We start from the raw sequence: 21,930 nt of genomic DNA, 5'->3' as shown, positions 1-21,930 counted from the left end.
CCCCCCCCCCCCCCAGAACAATTGCTTGCACAAAAAAAGCAGAGTTTGCTATTTAAAAAAAAAGTTATGTGGATGATGGTAATGGTTAGGCAAACAAACTATGAAGGAAAATAAGTGGTTAGAGTTTACACGTTTTGAGTTATTTAATGAAATGTTGTTCAAAGAAAAGGGAGGTTTTTCCCAAGTATCGGAGTAGTTACCCCAGGTTAATGGAAACAGCAGATAAAGGATGCATTTTCTACAGATTGACCTCGCTTCCATCAACAGTTTTTATGTGAATAAAGTTACCGCATGTAAAAAATAATCAGGACAGCTGTGATGGAAACAAAGTATGTGTACAATTTTATAAATGGCGACAGACAATTTGTTCGTTCGACATGGTGGGATCTTTTTGTGTCGGCGGTAAAATTAATTAGGCAAGAAATGGCGGTTTTAATGATGGTTATTATATCAATGTATTAAAATGTGTTTTGGCTTTATGTGCAAATATTGATACAATAACTGTCATAACAAAGTAAACTTGGAGTCACGAGATGATATGGTGTGATGTCCTCCCTATGACTCGGGAAACCAGGCAGTTTATTTGGCTACAGATGAAATAAACTACGATGAACTTCACAGGGTGGGGAAAGTGCAAGCTGGTGATGAGCTTGATGCTCCTTTCTAATAAATATCCAGAGTCTTATTCTGGTGACAAAATAACAAAATCATAACAAAGGAAGTCAGTCTTACTGTTGAGAGTTGTAATAGTAGAATTCACAAGGTGCCATTTTGAAATGGGGTTTTCCTCTTGTCATATCAGTCATTGTATATTGTACCTTAGAGAGATATGTATAACTTGCCAGAAATGTCCAGATCAACTAGCCCATGTCAGCTAACGTTTTTTAGCCCACAGATTTTGTTGTAATGTTTGAGTCTTTCAAATATCACACAAATGCGCATTAGACATGTCAAAATGTATACAATTGAATGATAGAGCTTTAAAACAGCTAGAAGTTCTCTGTACCCCATGACAAAATGTGTAGAATTGCAGGAAATAAGCTTTTAACCTGCAACATTTTCTCTCCACCAATGAGTAGTGCTTCTGCCCATAGAAATGGCCATAGAATATTCCCCAATGCTGGAAGGGGGGCCTGAATAAAACAGTTTGGGAACCTGTGCACTATATAATGCAACATTTTTTTATGACAAAACCATCAGTAGAGTTGACCACACACACACACACACACACACACACACTCACACATAGAGACACGTTCACTCTTCACATATGCTGCTGCTACTCTGCTTATTATCTATCCTGATTGCCTAGTCACTATTGGCTAGTCACACCCAACCTACATGTACATATTATCTCAATTACCTCAACTACCCCTGCACATTGACTCACTACTGGTTCTTCTTGTATATGGCCTCGTTATTGTTTTTATTGTGTTACTATTTCCTTTTTTATTTAAGCGTGACATTTTGATAACCATGTAAAACTCTCTTGGATAAGGTGGCTTTATTCAACATATTCGCCTGTATTTAACACCCCAAAATAAAATGCTAATTAGTTGCTAATGTGGCAATCATAAACAACTACTGTACAAATGCCATGATGATCTGGATTAGACTGCTGAATCGAGGCAAAGGACAGAATCTCAGGATTAACTTTCTAATGTTAGCTAAATTTAGTAATGAATACATTGGCTAAATTTTTTTAAATGGACAATTTTGTGAATTGTCTTGTGCAAGTTTTAAATTGACACAATACCTGTTAGCAAAAGAGTCAGCTAGAGATGATGTGCAGGAGCTTGCAGGTATTTGTAGTCTTGCATGATGTCTATTTCGATACTAATTAGCATGTTTGAATCTGAGAGTAAATAAAGCCAGATATATTGATACAAGTCACCTTGTCCGAGAGAGATTTACATGGTTGTCAAAACGTCAAGCCAGGGGAAGTCTACACCAAACACAGTCGTTATTTTAGTGTTTCAAATATACCCTATGGGAAAAATGAATGGTGGAAAAATGATTGGAACCATTTCCATGTTTGACCGCTAGGTTTTATGGGTATTAAGACCTCCTTGTTTGGTGCTCTATTGTATTTACGGAATGTGATTAGATTTTTAGCAAAAATAAATTTCTCAAGAAAGAATTTTGCTAGGACTGTCTGAGAATAGTCTGAGTGAAAAACTGAAAACTAGCTTTTATTGGCAGAGAGGTTTGGATTATCTTTCTTATTGGTCAAATAACTAATTTACAGCCTGGTGATGTCACCAGGCAGGCCAAAAGACCATCCCACCAAAACAGGCTGTATTTTCAGGCGTCTTTTCCAACAGCTCTTAAACCAAAAGGGTATTATCATAATTTTTTTACAATTTTACAATATTATTTCAACCTGTTAGTGTGGATATGTATATAAAACACAGGAACATCACGTTTTTTGGCAGTGCTGGGCCTTTAAGGTACATTGTTGTAACATGATGCAACAGCTTAGCCATTAGCTGCTGTCGCTACGGCTGTTTTCCAGTGGGAAGGTAATGAGGATGCCCAGTCAGTCAGCCAGAGTTCACTTCTAAAGGTAGCCCATTACAAAGTCAGACTTTGGATTTGGATTTCACACTTTGAATCACCATTTCTAGAAATATTGTCTACATATACACAGACGAAGGCTATGCATCTTTTTAAATAGTAAGTTACCCATGGGATTCTTCAAATACATTTTGACCATTTAATTATAATGGAAACCTGCACAGAGGACCCCAGAGGTATCAAGCACATGCATATAGGAGTAGGCTAGAAGAACACTGACTCAGTTACTTTACTGATGATACACCAGTGCAATATCAAGTGGCAGATATTGAATAAGCTTTCCATGAGAATGATACCAAAGCTCTCTAATATATATTGTTATATACGGTTTCTAAGGAGATGCCTTTTACACAATACTTTCCCACATTTTGTAAATACTGGGCAAAAAAACACATGCAAGCCCATAAATACATTCCTCTAGTTACAGTTACTGCAGGCCAATCGGTGAGGGATATAAGAGTTCAGCCAGAAGATGTCCCCATTGCCTCCGTTGTTTGTACAATAAAGTGATATATTTTGCAATGAGGAGCTGCAACAGAAATTTCCCGGATTAGATCGTAAACAACCATGGATCCGCAGAGAACATCACTTTAGTTGACAGATTCTAAAAATCGGTGACACTCACGATTATAGCATCATGTGCATTTACAACATCGCGTTCAGAATGGAAGGGATTGAGTTGTATGACCGTTGATGACCGTTCCGGTGATTGTCACTCACGAATCTGCTATCTACCGCGGGACATTATACTGCATGTGTGAGTATGCATACATCCGCGTGATGAGGTAGCCTACCACAGTTTGTACTGTTGCTACCATTGAGTGCTCTTCGGATATAATTATGACAGCATGTTAGCCCATAAAGCTATAGCCTAAATTTCGCATTAATGGCTTTTTGAATCGGCAATATTTATTGGACTAGCCTGAAATGTTTGCTCTTCCTTGCCGAATAATAAACATGAAATTGTTAATTAGGTGAACATATATACTGTAAATTGCGATATTGTAGCGCATGAATCCTGTTTATTACTGTTATTGTGTAGACTTAAACAGTATTTACAAAATGAAACAACATGAAAGGCTTGGCTTGTACTGATCATTTCGACTACACGGAGCAGAGCACGCAATTGAAAGCAGAACGCATCAGCTTCAGCATCAATTCTTCACTATTGGTTGGCGACATGAAGTAGCCTTGATTTAAATACATGGTCCTGTAAACGTCACAAAATAAAAGTACAAATGACTACAAGAAAAATAACCCAATAAGACCAAATAGACCTCTGAAATGACAACATTTCTGTTACACATATTACTCTATATATCAAAAAGGTTAATTGTAATCAGTAGTCTTGTCAGTTTCAGGTTGGATGATACAAACATGGTTGAGAAACGGTGTGCAAATGTTCCGTGAGTTTTGTCACTTTAAATCTATGTAAGAGCTATGAGTAATGCTCGGTCACAGTGGTTTGATAATAGGAGGGTAAAGGCCAGCCACTACTACACAGTAGACAGGATTCACACCATATGAGTCACAGTCCTCCTTGCTCTAAGCTGTGTTCTAACTGTCACATTCTATTTTCTAGTTCTATGTTCTAAACCCGCTCACATCCACATGACTGTGAACATGGCACCAAGTGTTCCGAGCTGACACTCTGTGCATTTTCCATCCATACTCTCTGGTCATTCATTCAAGCATAAATGTAGGCTAGGTCTTATGATGGAGGTTGTTTATTAAACACTGTGTCAACTGGCTTTCTCTCTCTCTCTCTCTCTCTCTCTCTCTCTCTCTCTCTCTCTCTCTCTCTCTGTCTCTGTGTGTGTGTGCAGGGCCAGTCTACCTCCTATTCTACACATTTTGCCATGGGGAAAGAGAGACATTTGCACAGTTTTAAAGCTAATTCCATGCAATTCTACACATGTTGCCATTGCTTATGATGTGTTCATATGCAATCTGGGGGGCCCCCGACCTCCAGGTGGCCGCGAACCAAGATTATTTTGTGTATGTTGGGTCCCCTGGAGGTCAGGCTTGTAACACAAAGAGTTCTCTCAGAAAAGATTCACTCAGCAAAATAACTATAATTTCACTCCTACTCTTCTGCACATTGAGTTTTCTCACTAACTCAAGTAGGAGTGCAGTCAGGAGGGAAATAATGCAGTTTATCTCTGGGTTGGAAACACACGCTGATACTAACACAATAACATCTGTTTATATCCAGCAGGGTGTTGAAGAGGAGAGGAATAAGCACCTTGGTGAGCTGGTCAAGGGTTTTCGAGGATCAGGGAGAGCCCCAAACAACCCCAACAAGAAGACCAGAATTCAAAGAGATGAAATAATAGACCTTATCCACTCACTGATGATACAACCGTCTACTCATATTTTCCAAACTGCAACAACAACAAAAACAACAACAACAACAAACTGGTAAACCTAGAACATTGGATCCCACATTTTATTAACCTGACCTAAAGCTTTTGGAGTTTTCTGTGACCCATAGAGTAATCCTGAACCAAATCAATGTCTCTAGCCATAATCCAATACTAGTAAGTGGCAACCCTAAGGCAGCCAGCCACGTCCCTCCCACCGTTTGGGAGCCACTGAGTTGGAGGAGAACAACAGCGTGAAGGAGAGGATGGGTAACAAGAGCAGCAGCCCCTCCAGAGACCCAGACACTGATACGACTCAGAGAGAGGAGAGAACCAACACTGGAACTGCCTCAGGTAGCCTAGCACTCTGCATAAAGCACACCTCTCGTTCAGTACTGTATGTGTAGTATACGGGACATATTTACTGTGTAGTATATCTGGGTCACCTACCTCAAGCTGTTTCAAAAGACAAGCACAAATTGTATCTTTGCTACTAGAGCACTAGAATGTCCTTACTCTTTATGGCTGCCATGATAACACCTTAAGAGTAGCCTCAAAATGTAAAATCTAACAGATTATTTTAAAATGTTACACCTATTCATTCTACTGCATACCTTTTAAAATGTTACACCTATTTATTCTACTGCATACCTTTTAAAATGTTACAGCTATTCATTCTACTGCATACCTTTTAAAATGTTACAGCTATTCATTCTACTGCATACCTTTTAAAATGTTACACCTATTCATTCTACTGCATACCTTTTAAACTGTTACAGCTATTCATTCTACTGCATACCTTTTAAAATGTTACAGCTATTCATTCTACTGCATACCTTTTAAAATGTTACACCTATTCATTCTAATGCATACCTTTTAAAATGTTACACCTATTCATTCTACTGCATACCTTTTAAACGGTTACACCTATTCATTCTACTGCATACCTTTTAAACTGTTACAGCTATTCATTCTACTGCATACCTTTTAAAATGTTACAGCTATTCATTCTACTGCATACCTTTTAAAATGTTACACCTATTTATTCTACTGCATACCTTTTAAAATGTTACAGCTATACATTCTACTGCATACCTTTTAAACTGTTACAGCTATTCATTCTACTGCATACCTTTTAAACTGTTACAGCTATTCATTCTACTGCATACCTTTTAAAATGTTACACCTATTCATTCTACTGCATACCTTTTAAAATGTTACAGCTATACATTCTACTGCATACCTTTTAAACTGTTACAGCTATTCATTCTACTGCATACCTTTTAAAATGTTACACCTATTTATTCTACTGCATACCTTTTAAAATGTTACAGCTATTCATTCTACTGCATACCTTTTAAACTGTTACAGCTATTCATTCTACTGCATACCTTTTAAAATGTTACAGCTATTCATTCTACTGCATACCTTTTAAAATGTTACACCTATTTATTCTACTGCATACCTTTTAAAATGTTACAGCTATTCATTCTACTGCATACCTTTTAAAATGTTACACCTATTCATTCTACTGCATACCTTTTAAAATGTTACAGCTATACATTCTACTGCATACCTTTTAAACTGTTACAGCTATTCATTCTACTGCATACCTTTTAAAATGTTACACCTATTTATTCTACTGCATACCTTTTAAAATGTTACAGCTATTCATTCTACTGCATACCTTTTAAACTGTTACAGCTATTCATTCTACTGCATACCTTTTAAAATGTTACACCTATTTATTCTACTGCATACCTTTTAAACTGTTACAGCTATTCATTCTACAGCATACCTTTTAAAATGTTACAGCTATTCATTCTACTGCATACCTTTTAAACTGTTACAGCTATTCATTCTACTGCATACCTTTTAAACTGTTACACCTATTTATTCTACTGCATACCTTTTAAACTGTTACAGCTATTCATTCTACTGCATACCTTTTAAAATGTTACACCTATTTATTCTACTGCATACCTTTTAAACTGTTACAGCTATTCATTCTACTGCATACCTTTTAAAATGTTACACCTATTTATTCTAATGCATACCTTTTAAAATGTTACACCTATTTATTCTACTGCATACCTTTTAAAATGTTACACCTATTTATTCTACTGCATACCTTTTAAAATGTTACACCTATTAATTCTACTGCATACCTTTTAAAATGTTACACCTATTCATTCTACTGCATACCTTTTAAAATGTTACAGCTATTCATTCTACTGCATACCTTTTAAAATGTTACAGCTACACATTCTACTGCATACCTTTTAAAATGTTACAGCTATACATTCTACTGCATACCTTTTAAAATGTTACACCTATTAATTCTACTGCATACCTTTTAAAATGTTACACCTATTCATTCTACTGCATACCTTTTAAAATGTTACAGCTATACATTCTACTGCATACCTTTTAAAATGTTACAGCTATACATTCTACTGCATCTCTATTCATCAACTTTGTATTGCACATGACATTGTGTGTGCTTTCAGGAAGTGGTCACCCAGGCCCCAGCCCTGACCTGCTTGCCTCACTACAGTCATTGGGAGAACACAATGACCACACACTGCTGCCACAGTCTCTACACCAGGTGTGTGTGTTTGTGTGTGTATGTGTGTTTTCACCCTCACACAGTCCTCTGTGTTCTGGTCCTCTGTGGATTGGTCCTCTGTGTTCTGGTCCTCTGTGGATTGGTCCTCTGTGTTCTGGTCCTCTGTGTTCTGGTCCTCTGTGGATTGGTCCTCTGTGTTCTGGTCCTCTGTGTTCTGGTCCTCTGTGGATTGGTCCTCTGTGTTCTGGTCCTCTGTGTTCTGGTCCTCTGTGGATTGGTCCTCTGTGTTCTGGTCCTCTGTGGATTGGTCCTCTGTGTTCTGGTCCTCTGTGTTCTGGTCCTCTGTGGATTGGTCCTCTGTGTTCTGGTCCTCTGTGGATTGGTCCTCTGTGTTCTGGTCCTCTGTGGATTGGTCCTCTGTGTTCTGGTCCTCTGTGGATTGGTCCTCTGTGTTCTGGTCCTCTGTGTTCTGGTCCTCTGTGTTCTGGTCCTCTGTGTTCTGGTCCTCTGTGGATTGGTCCTCTGTGTTCTGGTCCTCTGTGGATTGGTCCTCTGTGGATTGGTCCTCTGTGGATTGGTCCTCTGTGTTCTGGTCCTCTGTGGATTGGTCCTAAGGGCCGATTGTGTTTTGTACCATCCTCTTCTGTCACCTATTTTTTGCCACTGAAACATCTTGTCTTTCCGTTCTGTTTTGTTTTTGTTTGTAGGGAGAATACATCAGGCTTTAAGAAATGTAATCATTACATTTTACATTTTAGTCATTTAGCAGATGCTCTTATCCAGAGTGATTTACAGTTACTGTATTCATCTAAAGATAGCTAGGTGAGACAACAACATGTAATTGTTTCCCTCATTAAAGTAGTTATCAGCAAATTCATTGCCACTAGGACAAGACAAGCACATTTTTAAAGGTACTCCTTGGGATTCATTTCAGATACTCTTTGATGCCCTTTCTCTGTACAGTGTTCTAATCTTATTCTGTTACTACGTTGGCCCCCATAGTACTGTCATAGTACTGTCATAGTACTGTCATAGTACTGTCATAGTACTGTCATAGCCTTGTAGTTGTTTGTCTTTCTGTGCCAATTCTGGTCATCATGGAACAAAGAGCCAGCTATGATTTAGACTCCCCATCGAAAGGACCGGCCACACTAAGGGCTACGTCTCAAATGGCACTCTATTCCCTACATATGGTCATTCCCTATGGGCCCGGGTCAAAAGTAGCGCTCTATACAGGGAACAGGGTGCCATTTGTGACAGGCCTCTTATACACTGATACAGAAGAAAGAGTTGCTCTGTGATCAGACTGGTACAATCAGTGGAGTATTGGCAGAATAACTGGCCAAGAGAAGTAAACACCTTGTAAGCAGGCGTTGACCTCTATGGGAAATCTCATGGCATCTGGAGTATGTGTGTGGCTCTACAGAGTTGAGGCAGGGACAGGCAGAGTTGTTTTGAGTTCTGCTGCGCGTCATGTTATTAGTGAACCTGACACACAACGGCTTTACCACCTGACATCTGAGTCCCATCTTGAGTCTTTTCTTCCTATACCTTCCAATACTTCATTCCCAAGCACGAGAATATCTATTCTAGAGTCTGCAGCTAAAGCAAGTACACCATTTTTCTTCAGCAAAATACCTTTCTAATTAAATTAAATTAATTACTTTCTAAATTAAACTAGTTTATGTATTTCCTTTATGTAACATATTGAGAACACTTTATATTTTTAAGTAAAGCCCTGACATACAAGTCTGATTCTGAGTGAGTTATCCAAGTAACAGAATAAGCAGGTCGGTTTGTAATGTCCCCCCCCCCCCCCTCTCTGAATTCAATTTCAATTTAAGGACTTTATTGGCTTGGCATGTGAAACATATGTTAACATTGCCAGATGTTAACTCTTTCTCTCTCTCTGTCTCGTTCTTCACAGATAGCAGAGGCCTACTCCCTGGATGAGGACTGTATCCTTGCCATCACATTCCTAATACTTATCTCCACTACGTCTTTTGTTTTAATGGAGCTGTTGAATTGCAGTGTATTTCTTTCGAAGCTTTGGGAACTGTGGTGACACTGATTTATGATGTCACTCTGGGAACTGTGGTGACACTGATTTATGATGTCACTCTGAGGACTGTGGTGACAGTGATTTATGATGTCACTCTGGGGACTGTGGTGACAGGGAATTATGATGTCACTCTGGGGACTGTGGTGATAGTGATTTATGATGTCACTCTGGGAACTGTGGTGACACTGATTTAGGATGTCACTCTGGGGACTGTGGTGCCAGTGATTTATGATGTCACTCTGGGGACTGTGGTGACAGTGATTTATGATGTCACTCTGGGGACTGTGGTGATACTGATTTATGATGTCACTCTGGGAACTGTGGTGACACTGATTTATGATGTCACTCTGAGGACTGTGGTGACACTGATTTATGATGTCACTCTGGGGACTGTGGTGACACTGATTTATGATGTCACTCTGAGGACTGTGGTGACACTGATTTATGATGTCACTCTGGGGACTGTGGTGACAGTGATTTATGATGTCACTCTGGGGACTGTGGTGACAGTGATTTATGATGTCACTCTGGGGACTGTGGTGACACTGATTTATGATGTCACTCTGGGGACTGTGGTGACAGGGAATTATGATGTCACTCTGGGGACTGTGGTGATAGTGATTTATGATGTCACTCTGGGAACTGTGGTGACACTGATTTAGGATGTCACTCTGGGGACTGTGGTGCCAGTGATTTATGATGTCACTCTGGGGACTGTAGTGACAGTGATTTATGATGTCACTCTGAGGACTGTGGTGACAGTGATTTATGATGTCACTCTGGGGACTGTGGTGACACTGATTTATGATGTCACTCTGAGGACTGTGGTGACAGTGATTTATGATGTCACTCTGGGGACTGTGGTGACAGGGAATTATGATGTCACTCTGGGGACTGTGGTGATAGTGATTTATGATGTCACTCTGGGAACTGTGGTGACACTAATTTAGGATGCCACTCTGTGGACTGTGGTGCCAGTGATTTATGATGTCACTCTGGGGACTGTGGTGACAGTGATTTATGATGTCACTCTGGGGACTGTGGTGACACTGATTTATGATGTCACTCTGGGAACTGTGGTGACACTGATTTATGATGTCACTCTGGGGACTGTGGTGACACTGATTTATGATGTCACTCTGAGGACTGTGGTGACACTGATTTATGATGTCACTCTGGGGACTGTGGTGACAGGGAATTATGATGTCACTCTGGGGACTGTGGTGATAGTGATTTATGATGTCACTCTGGGAACTGTGGTGACACTGATTTAGGATGTCACTCTGGGGACTGTGGTGCCAGTGATTTATGATGTCACTCTGGGGACTGTAGTGACAGTGATTTATGATGTCACTCTGGGGACTGTGGTGACACTGATTTATGATGTCACTCTGAGGACTGTGGTGACACTGATTTATGATGTCACTCTGGGGACTGTGGTGACAGGGAATTATGATGTCACTCTGGGGACTGTGGTGATAGTGATTTATGATGTCACTCTGGGAACTGTGGTGACACTAATTTAAGATGTCACTCTGGGGACTGTGGTGCCAGTGATTTATGATGTCACTCTGGGGACTGTGGTGACAGTGATTTATGATGTCACTCTGAGGACTGTGGTGACAGTGATTTATGATGACACTCTGGGGACTGTGGTGACAGGGAATTATGATGTCACTCTGGGGACTGTGGTGATAGTGATTTATGATGTCACTCTGGGAACTGTGGTGACACTGATTTAGGATGTCACTCTGGGGACTGTGGTGCCAGGGATTTATGATGTCACTCTGGGAACTGTGGTGACACTGATTTAGGATGTCACTCTGGGGACTGTGGTGCCAGGGATTTATGATGTCACTCTGGGGACTGTGGTGACAGTGATTTATGATGTCACTCTGGGGACTGTGGTGACAGTGATTTATGATGTCACTCTGGGGACTGTGGTGACAGTGATTTATGATGTCACTCTGGGGACTGTGGTGACAGTGATTTATGATGTCACTCTGGGGACTGTGGTGACAGTGATTTATGATGTCACTCTGGGGACTGTGGTGACAGTGATTTATGATGTCACTCTAGGGACAGTGGTGACAGTATTTATAATGTTACTTTAAGATCCATTCAACTGACTGAAGGAAAGGGACCATTTTTTTTGCAGTGTTTCCTAATCTCTCATGGACAGATTCACGTGGACAAACGAGAATCTGTCAAGGATAACGTAGAACTATGTGATTACGAGCAGCAGCAGTTCCTGGTTTTGGGTTTTCTTCATTGATTATTTGAACGAATCTGGATTGGGCCAAGGCGGTTTTTGTGCAGTGATTTCCCAGCAGATGATAAACCGTTTCTACTAGATTCCACAGACACAAAGTCAAAATTGTCTATATTGTAAAAATTCATAAAAACAAACAGTCTCTTTTGGCCATTATAAACACAGGTGAAATTAGCAGGGGGAAGGGGTTTGGCCTCGAATTTCCATTTGAGAGGGAGGAGACTTCGCTTCCTTCCTTTGCACAAAGGTTATCACAATTGTTAATGGCATTTTCCCCAGAAGACAAATAGGAAATGACAAACATTCGTGAGAGAATTTGACCTCTGGGTAACCAAGATAACGTGTTTCCAAGTGTGCTGGGCAGAGCGGAATATGATGTTTAGTTTCTGAGTTTCTATAGGTGGGGTATTTTCGTGTGTGGCGAGGTCGTTAGTATTTGGCCTGTTCTGTCACGGGTGGATTTCCCTTTGTCCCTTGCAGTCTGTTTCCTCTGGAGTCTCCTAGCTGGAGTCTACTCTGTCGCCCTGTTTGCTCTGTTACCATGGTAACTGGGCCCCGCAGTATAGAGAGAGTTGTGTGTGGATGTGAAAGGTTTGTGTCTATGTCCAGAGACATAGTGTGCTTCTCAAATGGCACCCTATTCCCTAAGATGCAACCATAGTGGTGGTTGATTTCTGGGAGGACCGGGTGTGGAAGTTCTGGGGAGAGAAAGGGTTCTACTGGAAATAATCCAATTCACCCCCCCCCCCCTCCCCACACACACACTGAGAGTAAAACACAATAAAGTACATATTCTGGTCAAATATTATTTTTCTTGAGCAGCAGACCATGTCCTGGAGTAGCTTTAAAATTCCAGTATTTATTTATGTAATCTTCAAAACACCAGATGCTATATATATTAGTCACAAGTTTGTTAATATGATCCTGTCTTTTGAATCCCGAGTTGACAGCCTCAGGGACAGCTGTTATTGGCTGGTGTGGTATCTGGTTTCCTTAACTGCTAATGGTTATCAGACCAGTGGGCGGTGCAGTTCCTGCAGCTGGAGAAACTGTACCATGAGCGCCTCCTGTCCAATCTTGCTGCCCTGCAGGAGGACTGGGGTACTGCACTCTACTCCACACATGTGTTCTGTCACTGCAGTCTGAAGTCCTGAACCCATCACTGACAAAATATAACCCTGTCATTCTTCCAATTGCAAGTGTCTGTGTGTTTGTACCTGTATGTGTGTGTGTGTGTGTGTGTGTGTGTGTGTGTGTGTGTGTGTGTGTGTGTGTGTGTGTGTGTGTGTGTGTGTGTGTGTGTGTGTGTGTGTGTGCGTGTGTGCGTGTGTGCGTGCGTGCGTGCGTGTTAATCATAACCTGTGTGTTCTGTGTGCTTTCAGAGAGCCAATGGAGAGAGCGTAACAGAGTAGCAGAGAGCACCTCCCCAGCTGAGACCAACAGCACTGGACAGGAACACATAGAAATGCTGAGCCAGATCTGCAGGACGCACCAGAGGTGAGCTAGATACTTACTGATGTGTTATAGTGCTGTTCTAGAACTGGGACTAAATGCACAATCACTTGGACAGTTAGTTGCAGCAGTGGTACTGATTGTGTCAGTAGAAGGGAAAGCAAATCATGCCCGTTTACTTTAGTTTGTCACAGTCTGTCACCACCCACAATACTACCCACAATACACCCACAATACACCCACAATACTACCCACAATACTACCCACAATACACCCACAATACTACCCACAATACTACCCACAATACTACCCACAATACACCCACAATACTACCCACAATACACCCACAATACACCCACAATACTACCCACAATACTACCCACAATACACCCACAATACTACCCACAATACACCCACAATACTACCCACAATACACCCACAATACTACCCACAATACACCCACAATACTACCCAAAATACTACCCACAATACACCCACAATACACCCACAATACTACCCACAATACACCCACAATACTACCCACAATACACCCACAATACTACCCAAAATACTACCCACAATACACCCACAATACACCCACAATACTACCCACAATACACCCACAATACTACCCACAATACTTTTTTGTTTTGTGAAGCTTGCATTCAATTGCCCCTCCCCGTTGCACACAACAAGCACATGGGGATTTATGGCTGATTTACAGTAAGACGAAATTGTCAACCCCGTTACTTTATTTTTTGAGATGGGAAAATGTTTTTTTTTATTCAAACTCTTTTTATGAGTTACACAACTGAAAAGGCACCTAATTGGTTCAACGACCTAGTAGCTTGTGGTAGATTTATTCAAATGGTAGATTAAATCAAATGGCTTCAAAACATCAGTTTACCCAATCTGACTCTCTCTCTGTGTCTCTCTCTGACTCTCTCTCTGTGTCTCTCTCTCTGTGTCTCTCTCTGTGTCTCTCTCTCTGTGTCTCTCTCTGTGTCTCTCTCTCTGTGTCTCTCTCTGTGTCTCTCTCTCTGTGTCTCTGTGTCTCTGTCTCTCTCTCTCTCTCTCTCTCTCTCTCTCTCTCTCTCTCTCTCTCTCTCTCTCTCTCTCTCTCTCTCTCTCGCTCTCTCTCTCGTAATAGACCAATGCTTAGTGCGAAAATGGTAAGAAAACACATAACAGTACACTACACACCATCATTTTGATCATGTTTCTTAATCCATCACATAAGATGAGTGTTTTTGTGGTGTGACAGTCATGATAGAGCTGTTTTTCCCCCCAGAGCATGGCAGACACGGTGCTGAAAGACAGCCACAACACCAGGGGGCAGTGTGATGGGAGAGAGAAAGAAAGGTCACCATCCCATCATGGAAAAGGTCAACACAAAACACATCATATGAATTCCTAAATCAATATTATAGTATGGCCACTTAGCCTAGAGATGTGAATACGAGGTTGATGATATCGTCCTCTTTGTTCACTGGAAAGCCTCAGACTGTAGTTTGGTTCTAATCAATAAGGGCTCATAAAATGGGATCTGATGCCAGATAATGCTTCCGTACTGTCTCAGCTATATCTACAGTACTTTTAGTGTGTTAGTGTGTGTGTGTGTGTGTGTGTGTCTGTCTATGGTGAAGCCAGGTGATCAGTAGTACTGTAATCGATCTGCTGATCTTCTCGCCGTTTGTTTGTCGTGTGTGTATGAGGGACCACCCTGCCGGTGGCCGTCTAACTGATGCCATTTTTGTGTGATTCTACATGTAGAACCGGTTTGTACTCGATTTGCAAATTACGTCCGACACTCTGTTCAGAGGTGCTGACTACTCTTGGCTGGCAAACGCTACCGTTGTGTCCGTGCTTTAAGCAACACTTCTCTTGTCTCTGCAGTCAGAGTCAACAACCTTGTAAGACCGATTGAGGAGGATGTTAAGGAGACCACGTCAACAGGAGCTGTCCCTGACATGGCTGAGGAGGAGGGAGGAGAGGAGGGAGAGCGAGGAAAGGAAGAGTTGGAGGAGGAAGGGCAGGGGGTGGATGAAGAGGAGGTGTTTGAGGAGAGTCCAGAAGAGGAGGTGCAGGTGGTGGAGTGGCCATCGGGGGTTCCCCAAGCCTCAGCCGAAGACCTGGACAAACTGTCTCAAGTGGAGGAGGTGAGGAAACACTGAGACATTAACGGCCTCATGTTTACCGCCTCATCTCTCTGTCTCTCACTTCTCTCTCTGTCTCTTCTCTCTCTATCTCTGTCTCTGCCTGTTCTCTCTGTCTCTGTCTCTTGTTTGGGAGGGGACACACATTTTGGATTGACACACAGCCCTGGACAGGCTCAAGGGAGCCCAGAGAAGTCTTGGCTGAGGAGCTGGGTCTGTAATCGGAGTTGGCTGTGTTTGTTACTTCATTCCATGTCCTGTGCCACACCAAGCAACGTGGCCATGGGTGGAACTCAGTGAGATTTGAGGACAGGACACAGAGGCTATGATGTCATTAAAGGGCCACAATAGACGCCTGTAGAACAAATAGCTCACATACAGGTCCTGTTCGATAAATCAGTCAATGGTTGTGACAATGACGTCCTCAAATGACAAAACATTACAACCTTTTATAGACCTTGAAAACAGTTTGCGTTTCCTGCAACAGCAGGGTGATCAAATCCTACATCTGTGCATCATTGCAGTTTGTTGTGCAAACATACACATAATTTCACCTCTAGGTGGCCCTATTGAGCTGGTCAAATGTAGCTCTGTAAATAGGGAACATGGTGCCATTTCAGATATAGCCTGTTATTTTCCATCTATTCCCTGTAATAATATCTCTGACTCCCAGCACTCTGCTCCCATCCAGAGCTCCTCAGCAGATGGCCTGGTGTCCATTCTAAAGAGGAGGAGGGCATCGTTAGATGGCCTGCCCCCCGAGGGTCCCGATGCAGCCAAACACAACTCCAAACGAAAGGTGCACTTCAGCCAGCCAGAGGACGGCATGGAACCAGGTATGGATCAGCCCAAAAACAACCTCTGTCTTCTCACACACATGTTTTAGTGGACGCTCTTATCCAGAGCGACTGACAGTAGTGAGTGTATATATATATATATACATACTGGTCCCCTGTGGGAATCAAACCCACAACCCTGGTGTAGTGAGCACCATGCCCCCCCAACACAGTCTATACAAGCTATACGCATTATAAATTAATACAAATATAATAACATTGTAGTAACACCTCATACCATCTGTGTATACCATCTGCACCACCCACCATTATCTTGTTCAAAATATTAATTAGTATGTTTTTTTCTCTGTGCAGACGAGGTGGGCGGAGACTCGTGTTTGATCCTGCTGTTGTTGTGCCTGGTAACCGTGGTGATCAGTCTGGGCGGGACGGCTCTGTACTGCACCCTAGCGGACACATACAGTAGCATCTGCATTGATTTCTCTCACAACGTAGACTTTTACGTTGTGCACGTACAACGCTTCCTGGATAGGTTCAGCCACTGGATGCCCGTACGATCATAGTCAGGACTACTACTGCAGTCAGGACATACAGTCACTTACGGCTGCAGTCAGGACATACAGTCAGGACATACAGTCATTTACTGCTGCAGTCAGGACATACAGTCAGGACATACAGTCACTTACCTACTGCTGCAGACGATGTAGACTCAGTAGCCCACTGTAGCAGTCTATGGACTAAACATACAGAAGAACCTACCTACTGTAGCAGTCTATGGACTAAACATACAGAAGAACCTACCTACTGTAGCAGTCAATGGACTAAACATACAGAAGAACCAACCTACTGTAGCAGTCAATGGACTAAACATACAGAAGAACCTACCTACTGTAGCAGTCAATGGACTAAACATACAGAAGAACCTACCTACTGTAGCAGTCAATGGACTAAACATACAGAAGAACCTACCTACTGTAGCAGTCAATGGACTAAACATACAGAAGAACCTACCTACTGTAGCAGTCAAGGTCATAAGGTCATTGTTGTTCTGTGGAAGGGTCTGAAATAAAGACTGAACGGGCTTAAGATCAGTGACCCAACAGGAGACGTTTTTACCGAGTGACATTTCAGATGGAGTCCAAACTGTTTCCAGAACACTGTCTCCCATCTTGTTTTTAACCTCTTGTTTTAACTTGTGGACGCTGCACAAAAGAGCTCCCAAAACCACAGAGGAACAAAGCATAGCATTGTAAAGTACAGGTAACTGCCAAAATAAAGGAAACACCAACATAAAGTATCTTAATAGGGAGTTGGGTCACCACGAGCCGCCAGAACAGCTTCAATGCACCTTGGCATAGATTCTACCAGTGTCTGGAACTCTGTTAGAGGAATGCAACACCATTCTTCCACAAGACATTGTTTGTTGTTTTGTTGATGGTGGTGGAAAACACTCCAGAATCTCCCATAAGTGTTCAATTTGGTTGAGATCTGGAGACAGACAGACAGACAGACAGACAGACAGACAGACAGACAGACAGACAGACAGACAGCATGATGGGATGATAATTGCTTAATTAACTCAGGAACCACACTGTGTGGAAGCACTTAGATCCCTAAATAGTGGGCATTTTTATACATGACCCTAAGCATGATGGGAAGTTAATTGCTTAATTAACCCAGGAACCACACCCGTGTGGAAGCACCTGCTGTCAATATCCTTTGTATCCCTCATTTACTCATGTTTTTCCTTTATCTTGGTAGTTACCTGTATATTCCAGTTCAAATTTTTCATGAGAAAATATGTTTATCTGAATTTGCAAAGATGTTTATCTGAAGAACAGATACAATTCGATAAACAGTAAATATGTTTATCTGGATTTGAGAGCCTCATAGTAAAACTTGGGGTACAGTATGCTATTAAAAAACAAAGACTTTGGGGATTGAAAGGACACTTCCTCCTCGACTTGTTGCCTCGAGTCCTTGACTTGTCTCCTTGACTCCTTGACTTGTCAAATGTAGCCTACGTGTTGTACATTTTCCAGATGTTTTTGTACGTGGAGACTTGGGTTTGGAATTACTCTTACATTCCCCTGAAGGAACTCATGGTTGTTGACCACTGCAAATGAAAGTCCACATTTGTGAAGAACGGCTCTCTGGAATTGGCACATTGTGAAGTAATTTGCTGATAACCGAGTAACGATATCAATACCAATATGCATGATAGATACCGTATGTATGGCTCTTGGTATGACAATATGAACTAAGGTCAATGTTCATACAGTAATGCATTTTAATGTAGTCATGACATTCAGTACTGCACGGATTAATCAACGTCTCAGGCACCTTTGTCTAGTTGTGCTGCTCATGTATCCGTACAGCCCTTAATGTCCTTTGTTTGTGTTTTATTCTATGAGTATATCTGAATGTATTCAATACAAATCCATTCCCTTGCTTTCATGAATAGATGTTGTTTACGTATATCTACTGTACGTCAAGGATCTCCAAATCAGAGATCTAGTGGGTGTGCAGGCTTTCATTCCAGCCCAGCAGTAACACCTGATTCTGCTAAATGTGGTCCAATCTGAAGACTATATTGCAGAGCTGGATCAAAATCATGCACACACAGTATCTCTCCAGGACCAGAGTTGGAGAACCCTAAACTCGACCCAGTAGCTCTTTAGGACCAGAGTTGGAGAACCCTGATCTCGACCCAGTATCCCTCCAGGACCAGAGTTGGAGTACCCTGATCTAGACCCAGTAGCTCTCCAGGACCAGAGTTGGAGAACCCTGATCTCGACCCAGTATCCCTCCAGGACCAGAGTTGGAGAACCCTGATCTAGACCCAGTAGCTCTTTAGGACCAGAGTTGGAGAACCCTGATCTCAACCCAGTATCCCTCCAGGACCAGAGTTGGAGAACCCTGATCTAGACCCAGTAGCTCTCCAGGACACACAGTGCTTCGTTGACTGACAGTTGTGTTCTCCTGCTGGTTCAGACAGCACAGAGAGCACACACAAATCTGCGTTTGATGGACATCAGACAGGAAGTCCCAGTTTACCATTGGAATGTCCCAGACTTCTGTTCTATCTAGGATCTCCAAATCAGAGATCTAGTGGGTGTGCAGGCTTTCATTCCAGCCCAGCAGTAACACCTGATTCTGCTAAATGTGGTCCAATCTGAAGACTATATTGCAGAGCTGGATCAAAATCATGCACACACAGTATCTCTCCAGGACCAGAGTTGGAGAACCCTGATCTCAACCCAGTATCCCTCCAGGACCAGAGTTGGAGAACCCTGATCTCAACCCAGTATCCCTCCAGGACCAGAGTTGGAGAACCCTGATCTAGACCCAGTAGCTCTCCAGGACGCACAGTGCTTCGTTGACTGACAGTTGTGTTCTCCTGCTGGTTCAGACAGCACAGAGAGCACACACAAATCTGCGTTTGATGGACATCAGACAGGAAGTCCCAGTTTACCATTGGAATGTCCCAGACTTCTGTTCTAACTATTGCCTCTGGCATTGTTGTCTTTGGTCAACGTCTTATTTTCTCTTTCCATGCTCTCTAAACGGCTGTGGTTGAGTAATGTCAATGAATGTTGCCTCTACTTTTCACCGTATGTTGTCTACTATTGTGCTGCATCATGCAATCCATGTTTATATGCTGCCGTATTTTTGTTGACTTGTTTTCTCAATGGAATATAAATTATATTAAGAAAACTTGGTATGTTGATGTTATTTTACAGTTCACACTTGTGCAACGTTGTAGCCTACACACAGTGCCTCCACTCAAGATGTAATATCACCAACTGGCCACAAGATGTCTCAGTAAACCTTGAAACCCAACCAGCCACTATGAATCTAGAAAAATATCAATGTAGTATTAATTATACTGCATACTATTAAGCTTTGGACTACAGCTCAGTCGACTCAAACAAGACTTCTGCGTAGCTTATATGTTTTCAGACAAAGTTGGAGTTATTTCAGATTATGCCAACCTATGTGGTGTAGTATTTCATTATGGCTATATTCTGCCTACCATTGTAGTAATACCGAATGCATTGGTTGACATCACAACACAAGTCAATACTAGGGGCGATTTAGAGTAGTCTGCCCTCCCCGAGATCCATTTACACATTGCACTGAGTAAATAGGCATTAGTGCACAATGTTGACTGTAACCTCTGCCAGGCCTCTGCCAGGCCTCTGCCAGGCCATTATCATATAACAGGCAGTTTGTGGTGGAAGAGGCTCAGAGCGCCGAAGGTCCCAGTGGGTCTCTGAAATTGGCTGGACAGAGCAGACAGTGGCTGGAGGGAGGTCTGAACCAAGCCTCCAAGAGTGACGCTCCATACGTGTTGTACACTAGCCTAACCAGAAAAGAGAAGCAAGTGTATACTACCTGCTGCCAGTAAAATAAAGATTTGATGTTAGTCATGGTTTGACTAGGCTACTATATAATGATTTACAGTGGCAATGGTTTCAGTTGCCTTCCAACGACTAGGCACACACAGTATGCACACGCAGTATGCACACGCAGTATGCACACGCAGTATGCACACACAGTATGCACACGCAGTATGCACACGCAGTATGCGCACACAGTAGGCACACACAGTAGGCACACGCAGTATGCACACACAGTATGCACACGCAGTATGCACACACAGTATGCACGCACAGTATGCACACACAGTATAAACACGCAGTAGGCACACACAGTATGCACACACAGTAGGCACACACAGTAGGCACACGCAGTATGCACACACAGTATGCACACGCAGTATGCACACACAGTATGCACGAACAGTATGCACACACAGTATAAACACGCAGTAGGCACACACAGTATGCACACACAGTATAAACACGAAGTAGGCACACACAGTATGCACACACAGTATGCACACGCAGTAGTTGTTCTCTACGGGTAAACATCAACACAACTTAATATTTAAACACTAAATGGGTGCATACTGCAGTTTAATCCCAGTTGGTGTTATAACTGTATGTGATTTATAATGACTAAGTCTGAATTAATTAATAAATAAACCAATTACTCTATGAATTAATAGTGATCCCACTGTCTTGTGGGATCAGTAACAGTGCAAATTGGTCTTACAACGCAAACGTTTCCAAACTGTATGATCAGTCTAAATGCTTATTTTATTAAGCTACTATGATTCACTGTAAACGTGGGTGTTTTAACCAGTGCATGCATTCAGGACAGCTACTATGATTCACTGTAAACGTGGGTGTTTTAACCAGTGCATGCATTCAGGACAACTACTATGATTCACTGTAAACGTGGGTGTTTTAACCAGTGCATGCATTCAGGACAACTACTATGATTCACTGTAAACGTGGGTGTTTTAACCAGTGCATGCATTCAGGACAACTACTATGATTCACTGTAAACGTGGGTGTTTTAACCAGTGCATGCATTCAGGACAGCTACTATGATTCACTGTAAACGTGGGTGTTTTAACCAGTGCATGCATTCAGGACAGCTACTATGATTCACTGTTAACGTGGGTGTTTTAACCAGTGCATGCATTCAGGACAGCTACTATGATTCACTGTAAACGTGGGTGTTTTAACCAGTGCATGCGTTCAGGACAGCTACTATGATTCACTGTAAACGTGGGTGTTTTAACCAGTGCATGCATTCAGGACAACTACT

The 21,930-nt window shown here is 42.0% G+C and overlaps 1 protein-coding gene across 1 annotated transcript; it reads left to right on the top strand.

The window, feature by feature from the left end:
• Positions 1-3,073: 3,073 nt before the first annotated feature.
• Positions 3,074-19,965, top strand: LOC139407322 (consortin-like). Its single transcript, XM_071151008.1, has 11 exons — positions 3,074-3,334; positions 4,793-5,294; positions 7,451-7,548; positions 9,437-9,467; positions 12,858-12,944; positions 13,226-13,340; positions 14,446-14,467; positions 14,587-14,680; positions 15,192-15,454; positions 16,143-16,287; positions 16,603-19,965. The coding sequence occupies exons 2-11, from the start codon at positions 5,207-5,209 to the stop codon at positions 16,809-16,811; spliced, it is 1,152 nt and encodes a 383-aa protein (XP_071007109.1). The 5' UTR covers positions 3,074-3,334; positions 4,793-5,206; the 3' UTR covers positions 16,812-19,965.
• Positions 19,966-21,930: the final 1,965 nt, after the last annotated feature.

The sequence above is a fragment of the Oncorhynchus clarkii genome, chromosome 4 (assembly GCF_045791955.1).
Source record: "Oncorhynchus clarkii lewisi isolate Uvic-CL-2024 chromosome 4, UVic_Ocla_1.0, whole genome shotgun sequence".
NCBI classification, from domain to species: Eukaryota; Metazoa; Chordata; class Actinopteri; order Salmoniformes; family Salmonidae; genus Oncorhynchus; species Oncorhynchus clarkii.
Note: the sequence above shows the minus strand (reverse complement) of the source record. Positions and strands in the feature narration are given on the sequence as shown.